Source organism: Coenobita brevimanus, chromosome 104 (assembly GCF_032717465.1).
Source record: "Coenobita brevimanus isolate Jiangsu-jjx chromosome 104, ASM3271746v2, whole genome shotgun sequence".
NCBI lineage: Eukaryota > Metazoa > Arthropoda > Malacostraca > Decapoda > Coenobitidae > Coenobita > Coenobita brevimanus.
Genome location: NC_137057.1, coordinates 45,400,719 through 45,425,436, shown reverse-complemented (window position 1 = coordinate 45,425,436; position 24,718 = coordinate 45,400,719). Strand labels below are relative to the sequence as shown.

The following is a 24,718-nucleotide window of genomic DNA, read 5'->3' as shown; positions in this document are numbered from 1 at the left end:
ATGCTTCAGGCAGAAGGGAAATATAGAAAATGTATTGACTATTATAAAAGATTATGTATATTACATTGCATGATATTGAACTGTTTTATATTATTATTTGCTTGAGCATATGATGGAGTGTCAAATTGCAGACACTCATGGTTATGTGAAGTACAAGGTTTACATGTTGTTATTTATCATTAAATTTATCTCTGCCTCCTCAAAAGCTTGTGCTGCATTGTATGCTTTTGATGGTGTCCAGTTCACTAATTTATTTTCCGGTAAGTGTACTGTACTGATAAAGGAGGTGTTAGGTATGGTAATTGCAAGGGGCCTTCAGGACCTGTGTGTTGTCATCATGTCTTGCATTGTGGCAAAAAAGCTGTAGTTTTGAGTGTAGGTGTTTAAGATGTTTTGTATTTATATTTGTAAAACTAAGCAAAAGATATATGATGTCATTTTGTGGGCAAGTAGTTGAAATATTTCAAGTTTAAAGTTAGCCTTTAAATGTATATAAAAATTATAGCTATGATGTAGTCATTCATATTTTTGCACAAGTATTTTTTTATAAATGTGCTACATGTTTGCTTACTCATTAGAAGAGAACCAGGCTAAATACATATTACACTACAGTACTCTAGTGCTGAAAGTTTCCCTTAGCCTCCTGTCTGTGAACATTAGCAGCTGGTCATTGTAATCACTGGATATCCATAATAAAAATATACTTCATGTCCACATACTTTCCATTTATTCCTAGGCACTATTGAATATTAGACTAAATGTGACAGTTTCTTTGAATTCATCATCATCATGTTACTAAGAGTCAGTTATCCATAGTCCTGGCCACTTAGGGATATTGTAAATGAATATGCCATTTCTTGAGGCTTGCTCAGGAAAAAATGGGAGATATTTCATCTCTGGTGTCTACTTTGTCAGTAATTTGTCTTTGAAAGGAGAGGCAGTCTTTCTAAGGACCTAAACTAACAATTTCATCTGTATGTCCAGAACATATTAGGTCAGAGGAAGTAAAAAGAGCACACTGGAAGAAGGGTTTTCCTATACTGTACGTTAAAAATAAAATCCACTCGATGTACTGCTACTCTCGGGTGTCTGCCCTTTCCTCTCCTCCATCCATCCTCTTGTCTGTCTGCCTTTCCTTCATTCTTTCCTCGTCCTTCTGCCTACAGGTAACTTTACACTCCCTCTTCTGTCTTTCTTTCCTCTTTCTTTTGCCTGAGGATGACTGGACTGAGTGACAAGCCAAATGGTTTCCTGTACACCAGGAAACCATTTACTACACTGGGTGGTAACAATATAACCAAATTCTGGTGCCCGGTGGTTTAAAGGGTAATTACGGAGCTCCAATCGGAGCTGGTGAAGGTTTATGTCCAAGGGGTCGTTGGGGTTTACTGCTCATGTAATGCCACTCAGGGATGAGTGAGGCTGGTCACTCATCTTAAATGTCAGAACCAACTTGCCTAGCCCCGGGCTCCTACGCTCCTCGTCGGGAAACGTAGGATTGGATGATGAATGACGAATGAATAAAAATAAAATCTCCATTTGTGCCCTACAGACACCCATTTGCCTTAATTTTTGAGCACCTTGTGTGTACAACTGAACAAAAAGGCAAAACTTCCCTTACACTTAATTCACTCTTCAGTTTTCCATTCCCTGCCTAAACTTCAAATTTAATTAATCTCTACAATCCAATGACATTTTTAAAATTAAAATCTTCCTATCCCCAGATGCTTTCATTCAACTTTGGGAGACTATTTGAAGTGCAGCAGTCCTAATAGGTTAATAGGTTCAGTATGCCCTTCACTACCAAAAACTTGTCCCAAGTTGAATGGAACAAACATAATACATAACTCGAGAAAAGGTTTTATCAACAGTATGGAAACAGTAGAAGGGTGAATACAATACACAACTGGCAATTCTTTTTTATTAGGTTTCCATGGGTGAGGACTGCCTCACCATTCAGTTTTCAAACCACTGACAATACATTACCACAGCTGCAATTATAAAGAATAAAGTTGCTAGAAATAATCAGCCTCTTAAATGGCAGGGCATTCAAAACACCTCCAGTTATCTCAGAAATACTGCAAACTGGAGTCAAATTTCTAGGAGAAACGGTTAGTGCAAGGAGATGTGGTCCATTTCTGTGGGACACACTAATATCTGTGTTTTCAACTTTCCTGTTTCTGTGGTGAACTCATCCCATTTATAACAATGGGAGTCAGGTTTGGATGACGATAATCAGAGAGGAAAATTGTACACTCTTCTCTCCTTGTCTTCTTGCAATAACAAATCTCAGTTACATGATAATATTCCTCTCAGAATCAAGATTTGATATGCAGGAACAACTAGGAAAGGAAAATGTCCTTCTTACAATAACATCAGAACTAAGGCAAATGATCATACATTTGTTTGTGAATCTTGCCCAAACCTTATAACCTTCAGATGCAAAATAATAAAAAAAACAAAAAGAATCTAAGAAAAAAAAATATTTACAATAATATTGGGCAGAGCAACACTTACCCAAAAAACACCCTATAAACAAAGGGGGGGGGGGGGGGACATCAACCATCCCGGTGCATCTGTCACTCATCCCGACACCATAAACCTGTAGCTCATGACTGTATATGACAGGCTGACTACATGTATGTACTAGAGCATCCATGTACTTTGCAGCTGTTGAGACTCCAGGCTCATCTGAAGTAAAACAGTGGACTGCTTGCTGAAGCTGCTCTTCTGCATTCCACCCTTTCCCACTGGGACAATCTGGAGTTGAGACACATTTGTATACTGTATAACTAGGCAATGGAGCTGCCCAGATATACTGGTGCCACCATGTGAAGATGTCCCTCTCTAGCAACTCCACATGCTTTAAACCACTCATACAAACCACAAGTCATGTGTTTACATGGGTTGGTAGATGCCAGATGCAATACGGTAGTACCTGCTCAATTTATATCACAGGGTTTGATATTACATGGTATAACAATTCAAAAACAGTATAATGCAAATTAAATACAAAACAAATACTAAAATATAAATTTAAAAAATCTTCAAACAATAAATAACTGCACTTGTCAGCAAAGCCAGGTACAGTAAACAATGTCAATAACTGTAGTGTAAAAAAATGTCATAACACCCCTTAACCTCTTCAGCCTCAGGAGGTCTTTATTCATGCTACCACACAACTATTTTCATCTGTTTACAAGAGCTTTTTCAAGCTAGAGGGGACTGATATAGTCTTTATCTAACCCCTACAATACCACAGTTCTTTCCAAAGTTAAATCCTTTCAACCCAATTATTTTTTTTTCTCTGCTATTGCCAAACAATTTGTTTAATTTTTGAAAGACTTGTTAAGTTCAAGGAATCAATGATGGCTACCTCTTAGCCCTCTGGTTGGAGATATCTCTCCAGAGGGAAATAAAATCATCTGGATATGACAAGGAAAACATCCTTCAACTGAAAAGAGTAAAAGTATTAAAAGTGTGGAGGTAGCAAGACTTAAACCCTTCAGTCTGATGGCATTTCATATTTTGATCTTGCTATCTCAAGACAATAATATTCCACTTATAAGAAAATTTTGAAATTGATGGGATTAGATTAAGTCTTCATTAATGCCTAAATTGCAGGACATATAAGATGAATAAAACTGACTAATGGTAACAATAATAATAATGCATCCTTGGTGTGAAGGGGTTAATATACAAAGATATAATTGTCATGAAGGGGTATGAGGAATCAGCTAAAAAGTTTGGTGGAGGCAGTGTACAAGAAAAGGTATTTATCAGCCCATAAAACAATACCAGTTTAAAATATGAACACAGCACACACAAGAATAACAACTCACTCAGCCCCTAAACTTGAGGGTATCTGTTATTTTATGTACTTTTAATTATTCTATTCACGATTTGTCCTAATGACTTTATTCAGCTCGGGGGCTAAATAAAGTCATCTAGCAGTGCTAAGAATAGAACAGCCTGATAGCAGCAGCAGCAACAACAAAATAACTCATTCATACAAAAAGGGCTAACGAAACTGTAATAACGTCAGTAATCGGCATTCCATATAACTGATGTTCTTCTGTACAATCAGTCCTCGTTACAAATCTGGGATGTTCCAAAATGACAATAGTGTACACTTTCCATATATTAGATGCTTTAAGCCACAGAGCTCAAGATTTTATTCAGCCTCGGATAGATTTTTAGAACTGAAAGAGTTCATACAGCCATAACAAACCCCTTCACTATGATGACTTTCCCAAGCTGAATAAAATCATCTGGAATCAGAAAATAACTAAAAAGTGTGTCACCCAGATTCATTGTGCTAAACAGGGGGAAGTGGCAAATCAACTTTATAGGTAGCAACGGAACTTTAATTGGCAGTCTATTTATAACATACTGAGTACTTAACTGCCATTTAAAAAAAAAAAAAAAAAAAAAAAAAAAAAAAAAGTATAACAAGGACTTACCATACAGTATAAAGTCAAAGGTCAATAAATACTGCATCACCTACTCTGACAAGTAAGCTCAATTTAAAAAAAAAAAAGTATGGGTGTACACAAAGTAGAAAATTTTGAGACAATGGATACTGCTAAAATGCTCAGTATTCCTAACCATATTTTCATGATGCACAAGAGGCATTTCCTGTTTTATCCACAGTAAGTGTTATTATAAACAAAGTCACAGGAAAATACATAAATCCCCTTAGATGTCAACAGCTGTACTGATTACCTTACATTATTATTGGGCCCCACAAGTCTGACACTTTTTAAAATCGTGTGCACTTGAGTCCACTGCTTTTATCTGACAAAGATCTGTAATCTCCTTCAGCTCAGCTGATGGCCAGGTGTAATCTCACTGGAGAATAAATTTGACTAGTAACCAAGGAGACCCATTCTGCCTCCTAACTATGGCTCACTGAATTTCACACTACCACAACTTATTATTCAAGTTGTAGGAGTAACCCAGCTCCTTCAGATGAAAACAGACTAAAACAAGCCTCTGCTCACCCTGTATCCCTACATCTGTGGTTGGAAGGAAATTGTACAGTAGTCAGGGTTTCACAGCAAATGATGACCTGTTCTTAGTAATCTGGAGCTTGGCTAGATTGCACAAGCAACAGAGATACAGTACTTTTAACTGTTGCTTGTGCCATCTAATAAGGATTCAGACTGTCAACTTCACACTGGACAACAGGTCTTCATTTGGTGCGACTCTCCAGGTGTAACTCTCCTCTAGCCAAGGGTACTGGTAAATGGTGGGTAGAAACCATTTCTCACAATGGTGCACGCTTCCTAGCCTGACAAAGATCCCTTGTCTATTTCAACTCAGCTGCTGGCAAAGTGTGGCAAAACTGAAAAGGTGACAACCAGTAACCAAGGAGACTCAATCAAACCTCAAAACTAAGGCTCATCAAAATTCATGCATCCAAAACTTACAATTCAAGTTTTGGCCTGACAGAAAGGGGGGCAAAGTTAGGCTGAAACTGTTTATCACCCTACTAAACTATTCCAAATGTTTACATACGACCCCTATCATGATACTGATATTCCGTGTCCAGTTAACCACTTCTGTATTAAGTTTTGTGTTCATATACATGTATACACACACATACATATATATATATATATATATATATATATATATATATATATATATATATATATATATATATATATATATATATATATATATATATATATATATATATATATATATATATATATATATATATATATATATATATATATATATATATATATATATATATATATAAGCAACGTTGGGTCTGGTTAGTACTTGGATGGGGGACCGCCTGGGAACACCAGATGCTGTTGGCATCCCTACGTGTCAAGTGGGGTTGGTGGAGGATTAGTGCTCCTCCCTGTAAAACAATTAACTCTAAGCCCTTGGCCACCCCATTTGGGATACATGGCGTCTGGCAATGGATGGATATATATATATATATATGTATCATTCATTCATTCATCATCCAATCCTACATTGTCCCATGAGGAGCATAGGATCCTGGGGCTAGGCAAGTTGGTCCTGACATTTATGATGAGAGTGACCAGCCTCACTCATCCTTCAGTGGCATTATGCGAGCAATAAACCCCAACCACCCATTGGATATAAACCCTCACCAGCTCAATCCAATTGGAGTGCCGTAAATACCCACTAAACCACCAGGTACCAAAACTTGGTTATATGGTTACCACCCACTGTAGTAAATGGATTCCTGGTGTACAAGAAACCATTTGGTATGTCACTCAGTGTAGAGTCACCCACAGTAGCAGAGGGAAAAGGAAAGAATGAAGGAAAGAAAGACAGAAGAAGATGGAAGGAAATAAAGATGAAGGAGAGGAATGGAAAATATATATACAGTAGAACCTCTTTGGTCCGGACCCCTTTAATCTGGATTTCTGTTAATTCGGACAAAATTTAAAAATAATAAGCTCCAAAAATATGTTGAAAGTAATTCTAAAGTCATTTTCAGTATTGGCGTGGAAAGCGATCGTCATTCGTGTAGTCTCGGATCACGCTAGGTCGCAACATGGGCGCCAGTTTAAACAGACGCTAGCATTCATTCCATCAACTAGTTCACCAACCATTTATATTTTTACGCTGTATTTCAAAAGTTAATCCTCCTTACCATGCCCCTTAATGCAAGTGTAGCTTCTGTAATGAATAAAGGTGTTAAAAGGAGGAGTTTGCTTACACAAAAATGGGTCAGAATATTCTGCAGTGTTTAATGATTACTGTAAGTTATTTTTTGTACTTAAATGTGCTTTACTTGTACATCAAACATTAGCTTCTTGCCCATATGGGTGTTATCAATATGCCAAAGATGACAATGTATTTTTTGCCTACATAAGTTTTATTTTTATTCCAAATATTAGTTAATTAATTAATTTTTTTGCCTACACAGGCCTTAGTCACTTACTACAATTTAAAATGTAGGTTAGTTTCTTGTCATGGCCTTACCTGTAAATTATGCAATACATCGTACATGATTAGTTTGGTTATTTTAGTATCCTTTCATCTTCTGCAGTTACGTAGGGTTGACATATGCCACATGTGATAATAATTAAGAAACATACCATATGTAGATAGTTTTCTAAATGAACTGGAGATTACCTTGATGGTCCGGACAATCTGCTAATTCGGACAACCCTTCCCCCCATAGAGTCCGAATGAGAGAGGTTCTACTGTATGTATATATATATATATATATATATATATATATATATATATATATATATCTATCATCACCATCATCATCAGCCGTTTGAGTGTCCACTGCAGGACCGGCCTATCCCGACCGAAATGGGGACGATACAGCCAATGTATCTCTACCAAGTGGCTTAGGCTGTCTGGTAGAGACTGTATGTAGGGTGGGAAGTGATTGTAAGTGTAGGCTAATTGTAGTGTTGGAGTGACTTTGGATGTGTGTGTAGTTTGTGAACCAAGTGTAATCAGCCTGTGCAAGCCGACTGCGTGCAAGCATAATTTATAGTAAGCAACACTGGTTCAACCACAGCACCCCTTGTGTCCACCAAGGCAGTACGTGGCTGGGTGAACACTCCCAAAGTTTATTACCCTGGCGGGGCGCGAACCCTGGCTCACCTGTGTACGAAACACACACACTACCACTGTACCACAGAGGCTCATATATATATATATATATATATATATATATATATATATATATATGTATATATATATATATATATATATATATATATATATATATATATATATATATATATATATATAATGTATTATATATGGTATATACTTTTTAGGCTAGCTGGTTGTCAACTTTGGAGAGTTTCCATGTTGTAAAGGGGTTACTAAATGTTGCATATAATTCCTCTAGTTTAACATCTCCCCCACGATGAAGAAAAGACTGAAAATAACAAGAATAAAACAAAATATATATCCACCATATTGAAGTTGTTAACTACAATACTTTTTCCATAATATCTCCAGAACGTCTGCTGCCACCCAGAATTTTTCAACTGGACATGTGAGATATGAATGATTTTTTTAATGATGCTCTCCTAATTTGAATAAAGTATGTTTTCAGGAAGAATAAAATGGTATACCTCATGGTGATGGAGTAACAAAAATAAATAGTCTCAAAACTACACATCACTGGGTCTCTTCAACGTAATACTGTATGCTATACTTGTTTTACCTTAACCTGGCCCAAATTTCTGGCCTTTTGCAGCTTAGAACATAGAGTCCAGTGGCAGAAAAAGAAAGTACCGTGGCTCTATACCATTTTCAATTACTCATATTCAAACGTTATTCTTTTACAACTTGATTAAGGTGGAGATTGCAATTTTTGGCCAAATTAGAGTAAAATGACTATAGTTGTAGCCTCGTACAATTAGAGTAAAATGACTATAGTTGTAGCCTCATACAAAGTCATATTTTCATTGAACTTAGAAATAGTTTCAGCCAATCCTATTATAACCCATTGAAATGAGGGGCTCAAGGCTAGGCTATTATAATCCTGCATATTTAAGAGCAGATGACCAGCTTACTTCCCCTGATGCCATTACAGGATATCTTACAGTCACCTCTTGGGGATTAAAACCTATGCAAAGATGTCACTCCAACCGGGGCATTCTAAGCACTAGCCACGAAGCTCATTCACTGTTACAAACATACAGTTGGCTCCAATAATTCACAACTATGTTCCAGTATAAGCAGTTCTTATCATACCCAAGAGATGTGTTCCATATATCAAAACTTTTCCATACAGTTCTGCTTAAAGTGAAGGGCTTTGTAAAATAAACTGAAGAGCTTGTCATGAACAAATTGCTTCCCAGTAGCCCTGGCCTCTGATCAGGCAGCCTTTCCTGCATCCCACACCAATGTCATATACCTCTCCACACTATCTCCAGTCTCCCTCCCCCCTTCCACCTCTCCCTTCAAATACAGCACAATATACAGTTTCCATTGAAGCCCTGACACATTCTCTAAAAATGAAACTTTGCTGTTTGTTATATTACTGACAACTTTTCTCAAGTGACTGAAGAAAAAAGAATACTACAGTACCCTCATATTCTTAGCAACTTTTAATGGTTAACTAAACATAGATGATGCAGGGCTGGAAACTCCATTTTATAATTTGGTATATGGATATATTAACCCAAGTGCTCACTAGTTACAGTAGATCCCCTGGCATGGGAGGGGCTGCGGTAAATTATGACACTTCCTAGTGAACTGACCTGAATGATGGATGCCTTGCACCAGCTATCAAAAGGTCAAAAAGCAATAATTCAAAGCAAACATACATCACAAGCAATGGAAGAGAAATGGGAAAGGCAAAAAATGAGAACAAAAAGAAAAAGCAGACACTCCTTGGTGATCTAGTGGTTAAACTGCTCCAGTTAAGACAAGAACTGTGCACATGCATAAGTTTGACCCCCAAAAGAAGACTGGAGGCTTTCTGGCCATGTAATGTTCGACACCCAGGTGACTGGAGGCTTTCCGACCATGTAATGTTCGACCCCTGGGTGACTGGAGGATTTCTGACCAGGTAATGTTCGACCCCTGGGTGACTGGAGGCTTTCTGACCAGGTAATGTTCGCCCCTGGGTGACTGGAGGCTTTCTGACCAGGTAATGCCTTCAAAGAGAAGCTGGCTGGTCATCTACCCTTATATGTGCTGGACTATGACAGCCTAGACTCAGCCCTGTAAACACTGCATGAGTAAACCAGGACTGGCTATTGGTTACCTTGTAATATTCCCTGCCATCATGAACCAAGCTATTAAGCTGAGAGAGCAGCAATTAAGGTCAGGATGAATTATGATACACATTACTCTTCTGAATTAAGGAAACTGATATTAAAAAACAACCAGTCACTTCAGCTCACATAAACATAAATGGCATAAAACAGTGGCAAATATTAATAAAGTATAGTACAGCATACAAAAATAAACTGAAACAGTTAAGTCTATGCAATACAGTAGAGGCAAACTGTGTAAACAGCAAACAAGTGAATATTAACCCCTTCAGCATGAGGAAGTTAGTTATTTAATTCTTGTTAACACATTATTTAATTCAGCTTAGGAAATACCCAAGCACTCAATGGGGTTAAGGAAGACTACAGCTAATGCTTCCAGTCTGAAAAATCTCCCAACTAAAAAAAATTGAAGGAAATAAGAATAAACCATAAAATACATCCATCCAAACGCTAACCTGATGACAATACAACCCCTGCAATATACCCTGACTCCATCATGCACACTGACATTTGAAAAGTGATTGCTAGTTTTGATAATCTATTACTAATATGTAGTTTGAACAATCATAATCACAGATACTGTCAGATTCACCTAAATGATTTAAGCAGATTATACACACATTACAGAAAAGCAATCAACAAACAGTGCATCAAGCTACTGATGCATTTAATACACAGCAACTTGGTTATTTTATTGTGTATATAATCATCTTTTTAATCCCTTCAACAAAATCACCTTTGTTATCTAATTCTTGCTTCTGTCTGATGATTTCACTCAGCTTATGACAGACTTCTTTATAGTGAAGGTGCTGGAAACAATCTCTAATACGCCATTCACTAGTTATCATTTAAGCTAATTAATTCTCAGAACAACTGGAAAAGTTTATACAATACTGGGGCAATACAGCACCAGCATCTTAAAACTGTGGCTCTACTGAAAGTGTTAAATATCTTCTATCTATTGCCAGATAACTTAATCCTGTTATGGGTGGCCACAAACAAATCATCTCCTATGTCACCCTGTCCCCTGCAATCGTCAGTCCTATAAATCTTTCCTAGGCCAAGTGAAACCATCTGGCATTAGTAATAGTGAATTAGAAACAGATAATGCTGAAGGGGGTCCAATGATATAAATATGCACGTGTACTCTATATACTCTATAAATATGTAGTGATAAATTTGAATATAGAAAATGCTTATGCTTGAAAGCTCATTATTCATACAAATACATGGAACAATTTTCATATATATCAATTTACAATACTTCCAAAATATATAATGATAAGTGTTTTTAGAATTAGAGTATTGGTGAAGATGAAGTAGAAAAATACTTCCTATACCTTAAGATAATCTCACCTACATTGGCAGATATCCCAGCCAAAACAAGCAATCCTGGCCACACTATTATAACCGTGATCTGTTTTAATACTTAGGGTCTTGTCACACTGCGATCACAACTGCGCATATTCTGATGAAAAAATACCCTAACATGTATGATGAAATATAAATTGGAAGAAAACAGTATTGTAAGGCACATTCTAGTCATGTCGTTTCTCAGTCACTTACTATATATTTGGCACTGAAAAACACCATGTCCAGAATGTAACATCAACAAAGTGGTATTTTTCTTCCAACTCTTACCCCAACCTATGGGTCACAATACTGTATACCTGATTCCTACCTTAATAAGATATGGCCCTTGAAGTATAGTCAGGCTTGAAAGCTGTTTTTTTCATTCTTGTGCTATGGGATGGGTTAATAAACAAACAGCAAAAGCCACTCCTGTATTACCCCCTTCAAGGTGCAGGTACCTAAGAACAGGCTATGATGGTCCAGTAGATTTAATAAGTGAATGACTAGCCTACTCCCCCGGGCGGCACAACTGAACCACCTCCACTCGCCTCTTGTGGATCAAACTCATGTGTGTGGTAGAGCCATCAGTTTGCCTTGTATTCAGGTGACATTAGGGTGTTGTCTAGCACCTCTGCCATAGTAATTTATTTTGCATATTACAACTTAATATTCCTCTGTGGTACTCCAAACATCCTAACACTGAAATACTCTGCAGAGATATCATACAAAGCAACATTTACCAGCCAGATACAGAGATAAATGGGTAAGGAAGAGGTTCCTGAAAGACTTGTAGGTTGACAAGAATAAGGACCTACAAATACAGTGCTCTAAACAAGCAACACACTCCATTCACAGTTCATCCAAAGTGGCTATGATGAATATGCCTCCAAGCTTATAATTTCTCACTGTCCTCCCTCACATCTCCCTTACACTTGAACTATACACTGTGTCACATGCATAATCCCAGAGCTCATTCAAGGTGATACTGAATAAATGCCTCCAAGTCTCTCCATCATTAAACTTTCTCCACTCTCACATTCCCCTCTCTTTTACCCACCTACTGTACATTGTTCTTTCTCTCTTTTCAGTACTCCATCACTCCCAGTCAGCAACTTTCATTTTGTCATCCTTCCTTTCATTTTGTCATCCTTCCTTTCCTAAGCCTATGAATCAACAATACATCAGGCAATTTCAAAGGTGTGAGTGATAAGCATATGGATGTACAGGCAGTCCTCCTCAAAGCAAGGGTTATCTTACACATTATTATTATTATTATTATTATTTATTTATTTTTTTTTTTTGGAAAGGCTCTGTACTATAAAAAGAAAATAAATAAATAAAAAAATAAAAAACAAATGATACTGAATATGAGCAAAATCCTGATACTGGAAATAATAAAAAATATAATAATAATAATAATAATAATAATAATAATCCATCCATCCATCATCCAATCCTACATTGCCCCATGAGAAGGGGCTAGGCAAGTTGGTCCTGACATTTAAGATGAGCGACCAGCCTCACTCATCTCTGAGTGGCATTACGTGACCAATAAACCCCAACCACCTCTTGGATATAAACCTTCACCGGCTCAATCCAACTGGAGCACCTTAATTACCCACTAAACCACCAGGCACCATAATTTGGTTATATGGTTACCACGCAGTGCAGTAAGTGGTTTCCTGGTGCACAGGAAACCATTTGGCTAGTCACTCAGTGTAGAGTCACCCACAGGTAGAACGAAGAGGAAAGAATGAAGGAAAGAAATACAGAAAAGGGAGTGTAAAGTCACCTATAGGCACAAGGACGAGGAAAGAATGAAGGAAAGAAAGACAGAAGAGGATGGAAGGAAAGAAGGATGGAAGGAAAGAAGGATGGGGGAAAGGAAAAGGCGGACAACTAATTTTCTAAAATAAGGGGAAAAAAAAAAAGAGAGGGGGTAGGGGCTAATAAAAGCAATGTATAACAAGTATTCTCTGCAATTAAGCAACCCCAATCCTGACTCAGTGGCAACTAAGTGAATCTATTCTGAATCCTCTGTAATCCACCATTCCAAACCATCTTTCCTTATACATCAATTGACTTTTTCCCAACCTGTTCAATGCCTACCTCTTCACCAAGCAGAATGTTTTAATGCAGAAAATGAAACACATAATGAGGTCCTTTACTACCAATCCCACCCAACGGAGCAGCCTAAAACATGAAGGCTATGACTAGTTACTTCAGAAATCATCCATAATGGACCATTTTTAATCCATTCAATTCCATGACATTTTTTATTTCTGTTGGGCCACCACCAAATGACTGGGTTCAGTTTAGGACAGCATCCTACTAATGAAAGGGTTACTGTAAGCTGTGACATATCCATCCATATAAAAATCTCTCCTAAGCCAAGTAAAATCAACCTGAGCTCACAAGAAAAAATACAAAGCACCTCAACAGACAAGACAGAAGGGGTTAACTCATAAAGGACAACCAGACTTGATCAGCTGAAGTTCCCACGTTTAAGTGCATCTCATGAATTCCACTGATATATATATAATTTGGTGCTGATAAACATCTGTATTTTGTAATTTACAAGTACAATATGATTGTGAGCCACACTTAATGCTCACCTTCTAATCCACAACTGGCTGGAGGGTAGTTGTACCCACATGCTCACAGTGAACCAAGACCTGTCATCTTGTGTTAAGGTGATAATTTGAACTTAACTAGACAGCATGAAACAGTCCACAATGACTCTTACTCATACAGTCTGAAAAGATTTACAGTATCAATAACTGGCTGTCATTTAATGTCATACCCTGCCTATGGTTTGCTCCAGCCAGTGGCAGGACTGGAGGGTGATCACAAACTATGACAACTGTAGAGTCAATTACTGAAGTCCATTCACCTTCCCTGCTTCTTTCTCATTGTTGGATTCATGGATGCTTGACTAAGACATGGTGGCCAAAGATGTATGTTATCACCCACAGATAATGACAATATGCATCTTAATCCACTCCATAACATGTAGGGATATATGAAGCCAGTAAAGAAAAGGAGCAAAGGAGGCAAATGAGCTTTAGCAACTGACTATACATGTGATCCTCACTACAAATCGGGGTTGTGCTCCATAATGTCATAGATTTTCTGTACATCCTATATACACAGCTATGGTAAAAAAAAAAAAAAAAAAAAAAAAAAAAAAAAAAAAAGTGACTGGAAAATTTCTGGGAGGCATTTGAACTTGATCAGCCTTTTTTGTGTGTGTTACATACTTGAAAAGGAACTTCAAAACAGATTATTCATAATTAGAATTTGCTGTATACTCAACCAGTAACATCTGCAGTTCAATGAAGGCTTCACTTTTTCCCTTCACTTTTATTATACCATCTGCTTACACTCTTCTCTCTCTACCTTGCCCTGTTGAGAGTTTTAACCCTTGAATCTAGATTAATCATTCAGCAAGTAACAAACTGTTACAGCAAACACATAAATGAAGGCTATATCTAACTGTTCCTGATCAAAAAAGTCTCATCTACGCTGATAAAACTCATCTGGAGATGGCAAGAATACATTAAAACTACATCATCTGAAAAAAGGTTCCTACATTAACAGGACCAAGCCTCCTAGGTCAGGAATGGAAAGCCTTCTCAAATGACAAGAACATGGTCCACATACACCAATTTAACCCTTTCAATCCAATGATTTATTTCTCAATTTTTGCCATCTTATGATTTTACAAATTTTAGGGTTGACTTTTCAAATTGGAGGGGTTTGATACAGCTTTATTTAATCCCTTCAGCACTGCGATACTCCAAGCCATCCTTTGCTGCTAACTCTTGCTGCTATACTGCCTTTATTCCAACATGGCCCAGACTTTTATCCTACTGCAACCTATTCCATGCAGCTCTGTGGCAGAAAAAGACTGCTATGGCTCTACATCCTTTCCATACCGGTAGCACTTTTTCATGACTTGCTTGACTTCTAATGTTAATATATTGTTTCAATTCAGCATGCAATATCTAGACATAGCAATTTTAGGCAAAGTTAAAGAAAAAACATTATACCAGTCAGCTGAGGAACTCCCTCTTGTTCTGAGGGTGTTTATTATGACTATCTAATTCCTGAAGTTAGGTCTATCATGAGCTGAATAAAATCATCAGAATTTGACAATAATATGAAAAAGACATCCCCAGGCACAGTGGGTTAAATACTGTACACCTCTTATCCCAATTTATTTCACATATTAATCATTTCATTCCAATGATGTATTCTGCTTTTTATTCTTGTCACCTCCACACCTAACGACCTGTAGTAGTGCCGGGGTTAATAAAGGGCTATATCTAAACCCTGCAGTTTGAAAAATTTACCTGAAGCTGAATCAAGACAGCACGAGTCAAATGAAAAATATGTCATCAGACTGAAGGGGTTAACCAATTGAATACCAGGTCCTAATCAGATGAATAAAATTATCTGCCATATCCTTACTAAATCCTTCAGCCCAAGAGCATCTTTCATACTGTACTCCTCTCACTGCCAGATGAATACGTTTTGTAACACTCGTCTTGTACTTGGGAGTCAATAAGGGATACATCAAACCCCTCTAGCTTAAAAAGTCTCTCAAGCTGAAATGGCGAGAGTGAAGTTTTTCACTATCTCTCTAGGGTAGAATGGTGGATGGACTACAGGATTGGGGCAATTTCATCTTGTAGTCCACTGGGTTCTTATTCAAATGAGCCTGAAGCCAGAATAACAAATTAAATTTAAAAAGATGTCACAAGACTGAGCAGGTTCAATAATCCTACTGGATCCATAAGAAAGTTAACCCCATCTAACTATAACATGTTTAACCAAACCTGAAAAAATCCCTAACCCCTTTTAGTTAGGCTTTGGCCAAATGAAGTCAGACTGAAGGGTAAATCTGACAAGACTGAAGGGTAAATTTGACAATCCAAGACACTCATTCCTACCTCGTAACTAAAGCTCACTGAATTTCATGCAACCATGACAAAGTATTCAAGTTTGGGAGCGGCCACCTTCCCTCAGATGAAAAACTATTTGAACATCCACATGCTATCCTTGGTACCTCCATGTGGCTATAGTTAACATAGGAAACTTGAAGAAATGAAGAGGTCAGATACAGCCTTCAATAATTCTTCCAATACCAGTGGCCTTTCTCAAGTCGACTAAAATCATCTGGGGACAGCAAGAAAAAAAAAAACAGGGTGGTCCATATACAGTAAAACACTCCCCTTCCAGTCTGCCAGGCAAATTTTTGAGTAGGAAGGACGACTTATCACTTAAAGGTGTCTAACTTTCATCACTTACTCATCTCCTACTCCCACTCCCACACCTATGACCACAGCAAATCTACCAGCTCCACAAGATGTAAGATGCCAACAGATGAGCTTCTACTGGAGCATTATTTACAGGGCACCTTGTACAAGGGCTGAGGGGGTTAATCATGACAAGTCTTTAACATACTGACTGATATAGCTTTACATCCACCCTTGGACACATAAATAAACTTAGAATCAATTCCAGTCATAACCATGATTTGTTTTTGCAGAGGTACAAAGAAATGTGAGAGCAGGGATTTCCCAAGTCTCCTGTTCCTCCTACAAAAATACATATCTTAGTTACAAAACAAAAATGATTGAAGTTATACCGATACTGATATCTGCTTTATGCATGAAGAACAAGAAACTGGGAATGCAGAATTTTCTCCTGTGCCTAATTTCTCCTGCAAAACCACGCCAAAGTTACTGCACGGAATCAACAGTAAATATGTTTGGGAGTCCCATCCCGAATGCTAAGCGTTAATATCCAGAAATCACATTTATACTGATAACTCTTCCAATGCCCATCCAGGTTCACCAAGGTGGCACTAGGTAGGTCCAAAAACCACAAGTGCACCAATTAACATTCTGAGGGTAAATGTTTTATGTTTGGTAACTTACCAAGTGAAGGAACAATGGTCTGCCCTATTTAGACCCACCACAAAAAATATCCACCACAAAACAACAAATATCTTCCACCAAACATTTTTTCCATGCAAACCAACTTTATTAATTCTACTGTATGTCATCCTGTGAGTGTCAGTATCCAACTCACTCTCCCCTCTGACTAAAACATTAAGTCTTTTCTATGTCTTCCTGCGGGCACCAGTTTCCAACTCACTCTCTCCTTCTGCTAAAACATCAAGCTTGTTCAGAACAATTGATTGGCGGGCCATGATAGAGCCTGGCGGGTGTTGTGGCTCCTCAGGGGGGGAAGCAGCAACACTCCCTGCTGCACTCCCAGAACCACTGGCTGAAGGTGGAGACACTGAAAGCTCCACATCAAAGTCCAACCCATCACTACCCACTGACTTCCCTCGCTGTGTTCGCCTCACCTGCCTCACCAGCCGGTCAATACGATCATTCTGCTCCAGCAAGAAGGTCTCTAGAGTCTGGTTGGTTGAAATCAAGGTCTGGCATCGCATTTCCACTGCCCGGCACTGCTCGGCACCAATATCTCGTATGGAGGTCATTGCCTTGGCTTGTTCTTCTAACTGTCGAGTCTTTTCTTTCAACGACTGTTCTAAGTTTTCCACCTGACTCCGCGTAGCATCCAGACTGGCAGCGGTAATTCGACACTTCTCTTCAAGCTCCAGCTGTTGTTGCTGTGCCGCTGCTCGCTCATGTTCCAGCCCTACTTTGGCCGCAGGTCCCCCATTTATGGTCAGCTTCCATACTTCCTGTTTGTACTGATCCTGCACCTCACCCATCAAACACACCTGCTTGTTTAATAGATCCACCTGATTTCGCAGTGTCTCATTTTCACTAGTCAGCTGGGAGTGAACATTCAATTGACGATTCTTCTCCAGCAGGTGTGTTTGGGTTTTATGAAGCTGTGATGTTAACGAAGCATTTTCTTTAATCAGAGCACTACACTGTTCTTTCAATAATTCTCTCTGTTCTTGAGCATCATCACATTCTACCTGTATCTGACTCATTTTGGCCTGCTGCTGGGTCAACAGTGACTGCAGCTGCTGCTCTTTAGCAGAGGCATTCGTCTCTGAATTTTGCAAATCTAGTTTTAAGTGTGCAATTTCCTCTTCGAGCTGTGACACCTTATCATTTAATCCCCGCTGCTGTTCTTCCAATTCATACACCCGCTTCGCTCGCCCCAGCAGCCGGCGGTTATGCTCAGCGTGCACCTCTCGCTTGTAACGCTCTATCAGCAACATCACCTGCATAAGGCGCACTTGATTCTTCAAAGCATCATATTGCGAGCCTGAATTAACAGTCTGCTGCCACAATATGTTCTTACTCTCATTTCCCACCTTGGCACTCAGCTGCAGGTACTGGTCTAATAGCTCATGTGGCGACGGACTGGACTCTGAATCTTTTGTACTACGATCATATGTCTTCTTGTTACGTGCTGAAGTGGGACCTGGCAACAGGGCATCAAGAAGCTGCTCATAAGGGTTAACTACAGTTGTTTCCTCTGTCTGTGTCGTTGCTTCACTTGTCATGACTGCCTGACGTATCGGAGACAGCGTGAGGGAAGATACAGCCGATTCCTTTCTCACCCGACCCTCCACGGCTGAATGTGCCTGCGACTGGCCCTCCGCAGCCAGATTGGGACAGGATAAACACCTGTGAAGCCCTGTGGATTGAGAACTACCTGGTTTAGTTGGGGATACAACTGAACGTGTAACCCCAACTAAATTATACTGTGACAGGTCAGGAGGAGGCCCACACTGACTAAGGAATCGTAATCTCATTGTTCTCATGTTTTTTACCAAGTCAGTCATTGATCTCTGGCTTGGTACACCTAATCCTAGAGTCTCACCATCATCACTCTCTTTATCACAGGGGTTTGTTTCACCTGAAGATCTCCGGCTATCACCACTCTCAGATTCCTTTTCTTCGGATATTCTACGATCAAGGGTAATGCGTATAGGTACTCTATAGTTCTTGTCTAATTCATCTGTTTCAGTATTCTTAGTTTCACCACTAATAAAGTCTAATTCACCTCCATCAGGAACCTGCTGTGAAACAACTCCTAACTGTGCTAAATCTACATTTCTACTATCATACATCGATACTTTGCGCTTTCTACTGTTCACATCTACCTGGGATTTGCTTTCAACTAACTTAGTGGCTACCAAAACTTCGTTTTCACTTATGCCTTCTTCCTCTCTCTCTGAAAGCACTTTTTTTGAGACCACAGCTGCACTACTACACTCTTGGCCATCTTTCAAACTAACTAACTCTTTCTGTTCACTGTCATTCTTGCACTCCGCTTGCTTATCATCTTTCACACACTGCTGCCTTTCTTTTAGAATCTCCTTTAGTTTATTCTGAAGGATGCTTGACTTTTCTGCTCGCATGAAGAAAATATCCTGACACTGATCATCTGGAAACTTGAATGGTGACTGGTCTTTCTTAACAGGTGAGAGTGGGCTGGAATTGGCCTCAACATCTGCAGTCTGGCTGGTCTGTGTATCCCTGGGCATGGCAGTGTTTAAGGTGAGGGCACACATTGCAGAGGCTGTTCTACGTGACACCATCCCACTGCTACTACTGGTCTCCACTTTCACTGGGGAGGTAAAGGGTGTTGTGTCAGGGGTCGCTTCGATGGCTGCCTCAGGGGGAGATTCTGCTATCCTCCCACCTGACTTCAGGTTTGGAGTACTAATGGGGAACACAGGTGTTTGGGGAACTGACGAGCTTTGCCCCCTGACAGATGGTGGGGCACTAGGAGTGGACAGGGCAAGACTCGGTGACCAAAAGTTGTTCTCCACAGCATACAGTAGCCAGTTGGTAGGGACAGGGAGAGCATCGAAGGCCATGTCACCCCCACTGTTTAGGACGAAGTATGAGCCACAGACGTCTTCACATGTGGCTTCCAGAGGGTCGATGCAGAGTTTGGCACACTCAAGAATCCGCTGGTGTGTCTCGAGGCCAACCCACCGATTCCTGGCCACTTCAGTCTCCTTAGTCTCTGTGATGAGGACCGGGTGGAGTCGCACCTTCTCCAGCATGGGCTTAAGGGTGCTGAAGAAGCACCGGGCAGCACTCGGCTTGGAAAAGTTCATGCGGAGACATGTGAGAAAGTGGCAGGGATAGAGGGAATAAAGCCGATGGAAGAGCGAATACACTGCCACCTGGAGGAATGGCTGGAAGGCTTCATCCACCTCCTTCTTGGGTGTCCAGCGCACCAGGCGACAGAACACCTCCAGGATGGGTTGCATGAACCGACGGCCCAACTCCAGCGGCAGTATTGGCAGCAGAACAACGAGCACCAAGACTGCCCCCACCAACACTGGCACATCCTCTCCATATATAAGAAGGTGAAACAGCTCCTTCATAACCCCATGTTCCAGGAGTTTATGCAGCCACATGGGTGGGGGTTGGCGACGGACAGCATAGAGTAAGATGTAGGTGTGGCGGAAGCGATCATTGCCTTTCAGTCCCTCTAGTATGCGGTCCAGTAAGTGGCGGTCGTGGGGCTCGCTTACACCCACCAACAGGTCCAGCAGACGACCACTGAAACAAAATAATTACATTAAATCTTCACTATCAGTATTCATATCAACATTAGTTTCCTGCTAATCCGTTCACAATAATCCCTTGATTCCGGCCATGCCCATTTATTTCATTCTTGTTCCTGCCAGAATTTAAATGGATTAATAAAAAGCTACATCTAATCCCACTACAGTACTTCAAAAGTCTCTCCTAAGCTGAATTAAATTGTCTATAAATTGCAAAAATGTAATGGCAAAAGATATAATTCAGCTGAAGGGGTTAGGCTATATCCGGTATACATACATACATATATATATATACTGTATGTTGATTTGCTCATTTTCCCCAATTCATACTACTAATGGTGGTATTGGTAAAGATGTTTTTGAACACACCCCTGAGTCAAAATGAGTACCACTTGCTTCACAGTCAACATCCTAACCCTAAACCTATAATAATAATAATAATAATAAAAAAGAAAAAAGGTGGGAGGAAAGGGGGGGGGAGGGGGAGAGAGAATTAACTACAACTGTACTGTTACCCTTCAACATGGTGACTTCTGGAGTTTTTTTCTTGCACTGCACTCTTCCCTGACCAGTATTTTGTAAGCAATAAACCCTTACCACCTCTCACATAAATCTGTATGGGTCACACCTAACTATGGCACCTTAGTACACTACAGTAACTTTAACCCACTTCACTTCACAACTACCATACATTTGGATATATACAGTATAGTTACAACCAATGGTGGAAAATGTTCCTTGGCTACAAGAAAACATTTGGTTATCAATCAATGTAGTCACACAAAGGAAGCACTACATGTGAAAGAATGATGGGCACCTGGGGCTAATTAACATCATCAATGGAGACCCATCTATTTGAGACAAAAATAGCCTGAGTCTAGCTATGCTCCATGATTACCCCATGACTGTGAATGAACTTAACCCTTGAAGCATATTCTAAGTGGCTTTGGAGATTTCATAACACCTCTGACTTACTGATTTTTTTGCACATCACAACTCACTATCTCCTGTATGTGTGAGAGGAGGATGTGTAGTTATACAGAGATGGACAGAAATATAAGGATGTAAAGAGCATTGTGTTTATGTGGATGTGACAAAGTGTAAAGAGAAATACTATGAGATGGTTCAGCTATGGAGAGGATGGAGAATTAAACAGTGACTGGAAGAGTCTATGTGAGTGAGGTGGAAGAGACCAAGGATGAGATGCAGGGACAGCATGGACAGTTGTATGAGGTCTGTCCAAAATGAAACCAAACTTTTTCAACAGCACACCAACAAGCTAGCATAGAGTGATCGCGATGGGAGAGCTGTGTAGCGGTGACTTTAAGCTTTAGTCGCATCATGCCACATCACTAAGTCACCGAGGCACAAGCACTTGAGTGAATGTGTTTTGTGCACTTGGCAAATTTCCTTCTATCATCTGAAACTGGCGACATTTCAGGATGGATTTCAACTGTAGAGGGGGTCCGCAGGGGCCATTCCAGAAGGGTGGCTGGGGGATGATAGTCGTCCTGAATTTTGCCAAAATGTCAAACATAAGGAGCAACCCATCGGCATGGGCACTGTCATAGTGCAGCATCCAGGTCTTATTTGTCCACGCCTCAGGCGTCTTCCTTCACACTGCCTGCCTCAAACGCTCAAACCATTTCAGCCCAGTGTCCCCAACACAGGAAAGAACTGGGCATTTTCAGAAGTTAATAAAGAAGGGAACCCCAGGGCAGGGACCTATGAGCTTCATAACTATGAGCCGATAGGCAGAAGGCAGTACGCTTAGGCTAGTACCCTTCCAGTACAATCCATCACACAGGAACCCCAGAAGCTAATGGGTTACGGACTTCCAAGTAAAGCTCTTTATTGACTGACCACATGGAACAAACTCATGACGAATGATGCCTTTCCAATCAAAAAAGACATTTAACATCACCTTTACACTTTTTTTTTTTTTTTTTTTTTTAAACAGGTTCGTGGTCTCTGTTGGGTAAAAATAAATCTATCTACCAATATTCATTGCCAGATGACCTAATCCTGGAAGAGGTGGTCAGAAACAAATTGCCTCAATATCACCCTGTCCTATGCCATTTGGCTGCACTCCCTCCAATTCACACATCCTTCTCTTTTATCTTTTCACTCCTTCCCTCCACCTCATCCTTGGTCTCCCCCCTCCACTGCACTCATACACTCTTCTAGTTAATCTCTCTCCCCATCCTCTCTACATGGCCAAACCATCCCAAAGTATTTCTCTTAACACTTTCAATAACATTAATATCAACACCATAATGCTCCTACACATCAACTGTCTCTTACTCTATACATGCACAACAATAATGAAATCCAAGAAGACCCACCTGTTTGAGACGTAGAAATACTCAAGGAGCCCAGTGACAAGCCATGACTCCCGCACACTTACAAATGTTTCTTTGAGGAGTGAGCGCACCTCCTGACACACCTCCTCTTGGGGACTCTCCAGCAACCCCAGCAGGTCACCCACATTCAAGTCCCGCACCTCCATCCCACCACCTGAAAAATGATGGGATTGATGATTCTCTCTCTCTCTCTCTCTTTCTATGTATGTGTATACATTACTTATGTATGTATGCATGCATGTATGTACAGTATGTATGTATATATATATATATATATAGCCTCTGTGGTACAGTGGTAAAGTGTGCGTTTATGTACACTGAAGAACAAGGGTTCGTGCCCCGCCAGGGTAAAAAACTTTGGGAGCGTTCTTCTGGCTACGTACTACTTTGTCGGACACAAGGGGTATTGTGGTTGAACCAGTGTCACTTACTATAAAGTATGCTTGCACCCAGTCAGCTTGCGCAGGCCAATTACACTTGGTTCACAGACTACACACACATCCAAAGCCACTCCACTACATTCACATTTACAAGAACTTCTCACTCTACATACAATCTCTACCAGACAGCCTAAGCCACTTGGTAGAGATACACTGGCTGTATCATCTCCACTTCGGTCGGGATAGGCCAGTCCTGCAGTGGACACTCAAACGGCTGATGAGATGAGATGAGATGAGATGAGATGAGACAGATAGATAGACAAATAGATAGATATAGCCTCCAACGCATACTGCCACAGGCTCCAACAGCAGTAGTTCAATATAGGAAAGACGTTGCCCAATGAGCTGTTCCTCTGTGGTCAGCCTTTCAGTGTCCAACTGAGGTAGCCTGCAGTCCCACCAGACCCAGGTTCAAATCCCCGCTGGGGCAGGAAGCAGTTTAAGGATCTGAATTTAATTAAAAGCAGACCTTACTGCTCTACCAGAAGACCCACCAACATGTCGTAAAAATACCCCCGCTAATCCTAATACACCAGACCTGTATGAGACAGCCCTTGCATGTATTCAGTATGGACGGTGGGCGTTAGTGTCGAAGTGGTGACATGTAGAGGTGTATGGAATGTACGAGGACTACTGGGCCTTGTGAGCAGGCTGTGAAGCCTATGCCCTGAGTCGAACACATTATATATATATACTGTGTATATCTATCTATCTATCCATCTATCTATCTATCTATCTATCTATATATATATATATAAAGGCATGGCAAATAAGCATTAGTTTCTCAAGTTTGTGGTCTGTATTTACCAAATAATATACTTAACACATGCCACCTACACTTCACCGTTTTCACAAGTACTGGAGCTATACAATCTTCACTGAACACTATGTAACACTATATTATTTAGCATACAAACTGAAATAAAATTACATAATGTAACAAAACAATCACATATAAAACATTACAGAGAAAAAGATATAAAACATTACAGAGAAAAAGATCTTAAAATTTAATGCATAACTATACACAATACTATACCTCTGCTCACCAACAGCAGGCTAACTGGCAACTCTGACTCAATCTATCTATTACCGGATGCCATAATCCCATAAGGGGTGGCCATTTGACTTTTGAGTTATTTGTTTTACAGGGAGGGGCACTAACCTTCCACCAACCCACTAGTTGACACGTAGGGAGCACGTATAGTTTGGTTATATGGTTACCACCCAGCGTTGTAAATGGTTTCCTGGCTTACAGGAAACCATCTGGGTTGTCAC

The 24,718-nt window shown here is 39.9% G+C and overlaps 1 protein-coding gene across 1 annotated transcript; it reads right to left on the bottom strand.

The window, feature by feature from the left end:
* Window positions 1-17,238: 17,238 nt before the first annotated feature.
* Tsc1 (tuberous sclerosis 1 protein hamartin) lies at window positions 17,239-23,146 on the bottom strand. The gene is made up of 2 exons (XM_080285047.1): window positions 22,983-23,146; window positions 17,239-20,632 (listed from the first exon to the last, which is right to left on the bottom strand). Exons 1-2 carry the CDS (start codon window positions 23,144-23,146, stop codon window positions 17,239-17,241), a joined length of 3,558 nt encoding a protein of 1,185 aa, XP_080141173.1.
* Window positions 23,147-24,718: the final 1,572 nt, after the last annotated feature.

What these genes read in the sequence shown, in the direction of transcription:
- Tsc1 (XM_080285047.1), bottom strand. Translation starts at nt 23,146, where the DNA reads ATGGAGGTGCGGGACTTGAATGTGGGTGACCTGCTGGGGTTGCTGGAG. An exon ending in TATTTCTACGTCTCAAACAG is followed by an intron (nt 20,633 to 22,982) that starts GTGGGTCTTCTT and finishes ATTTTGTTTCAG; the next exon opens with TGGTCGTCTGCTGGACCTGT.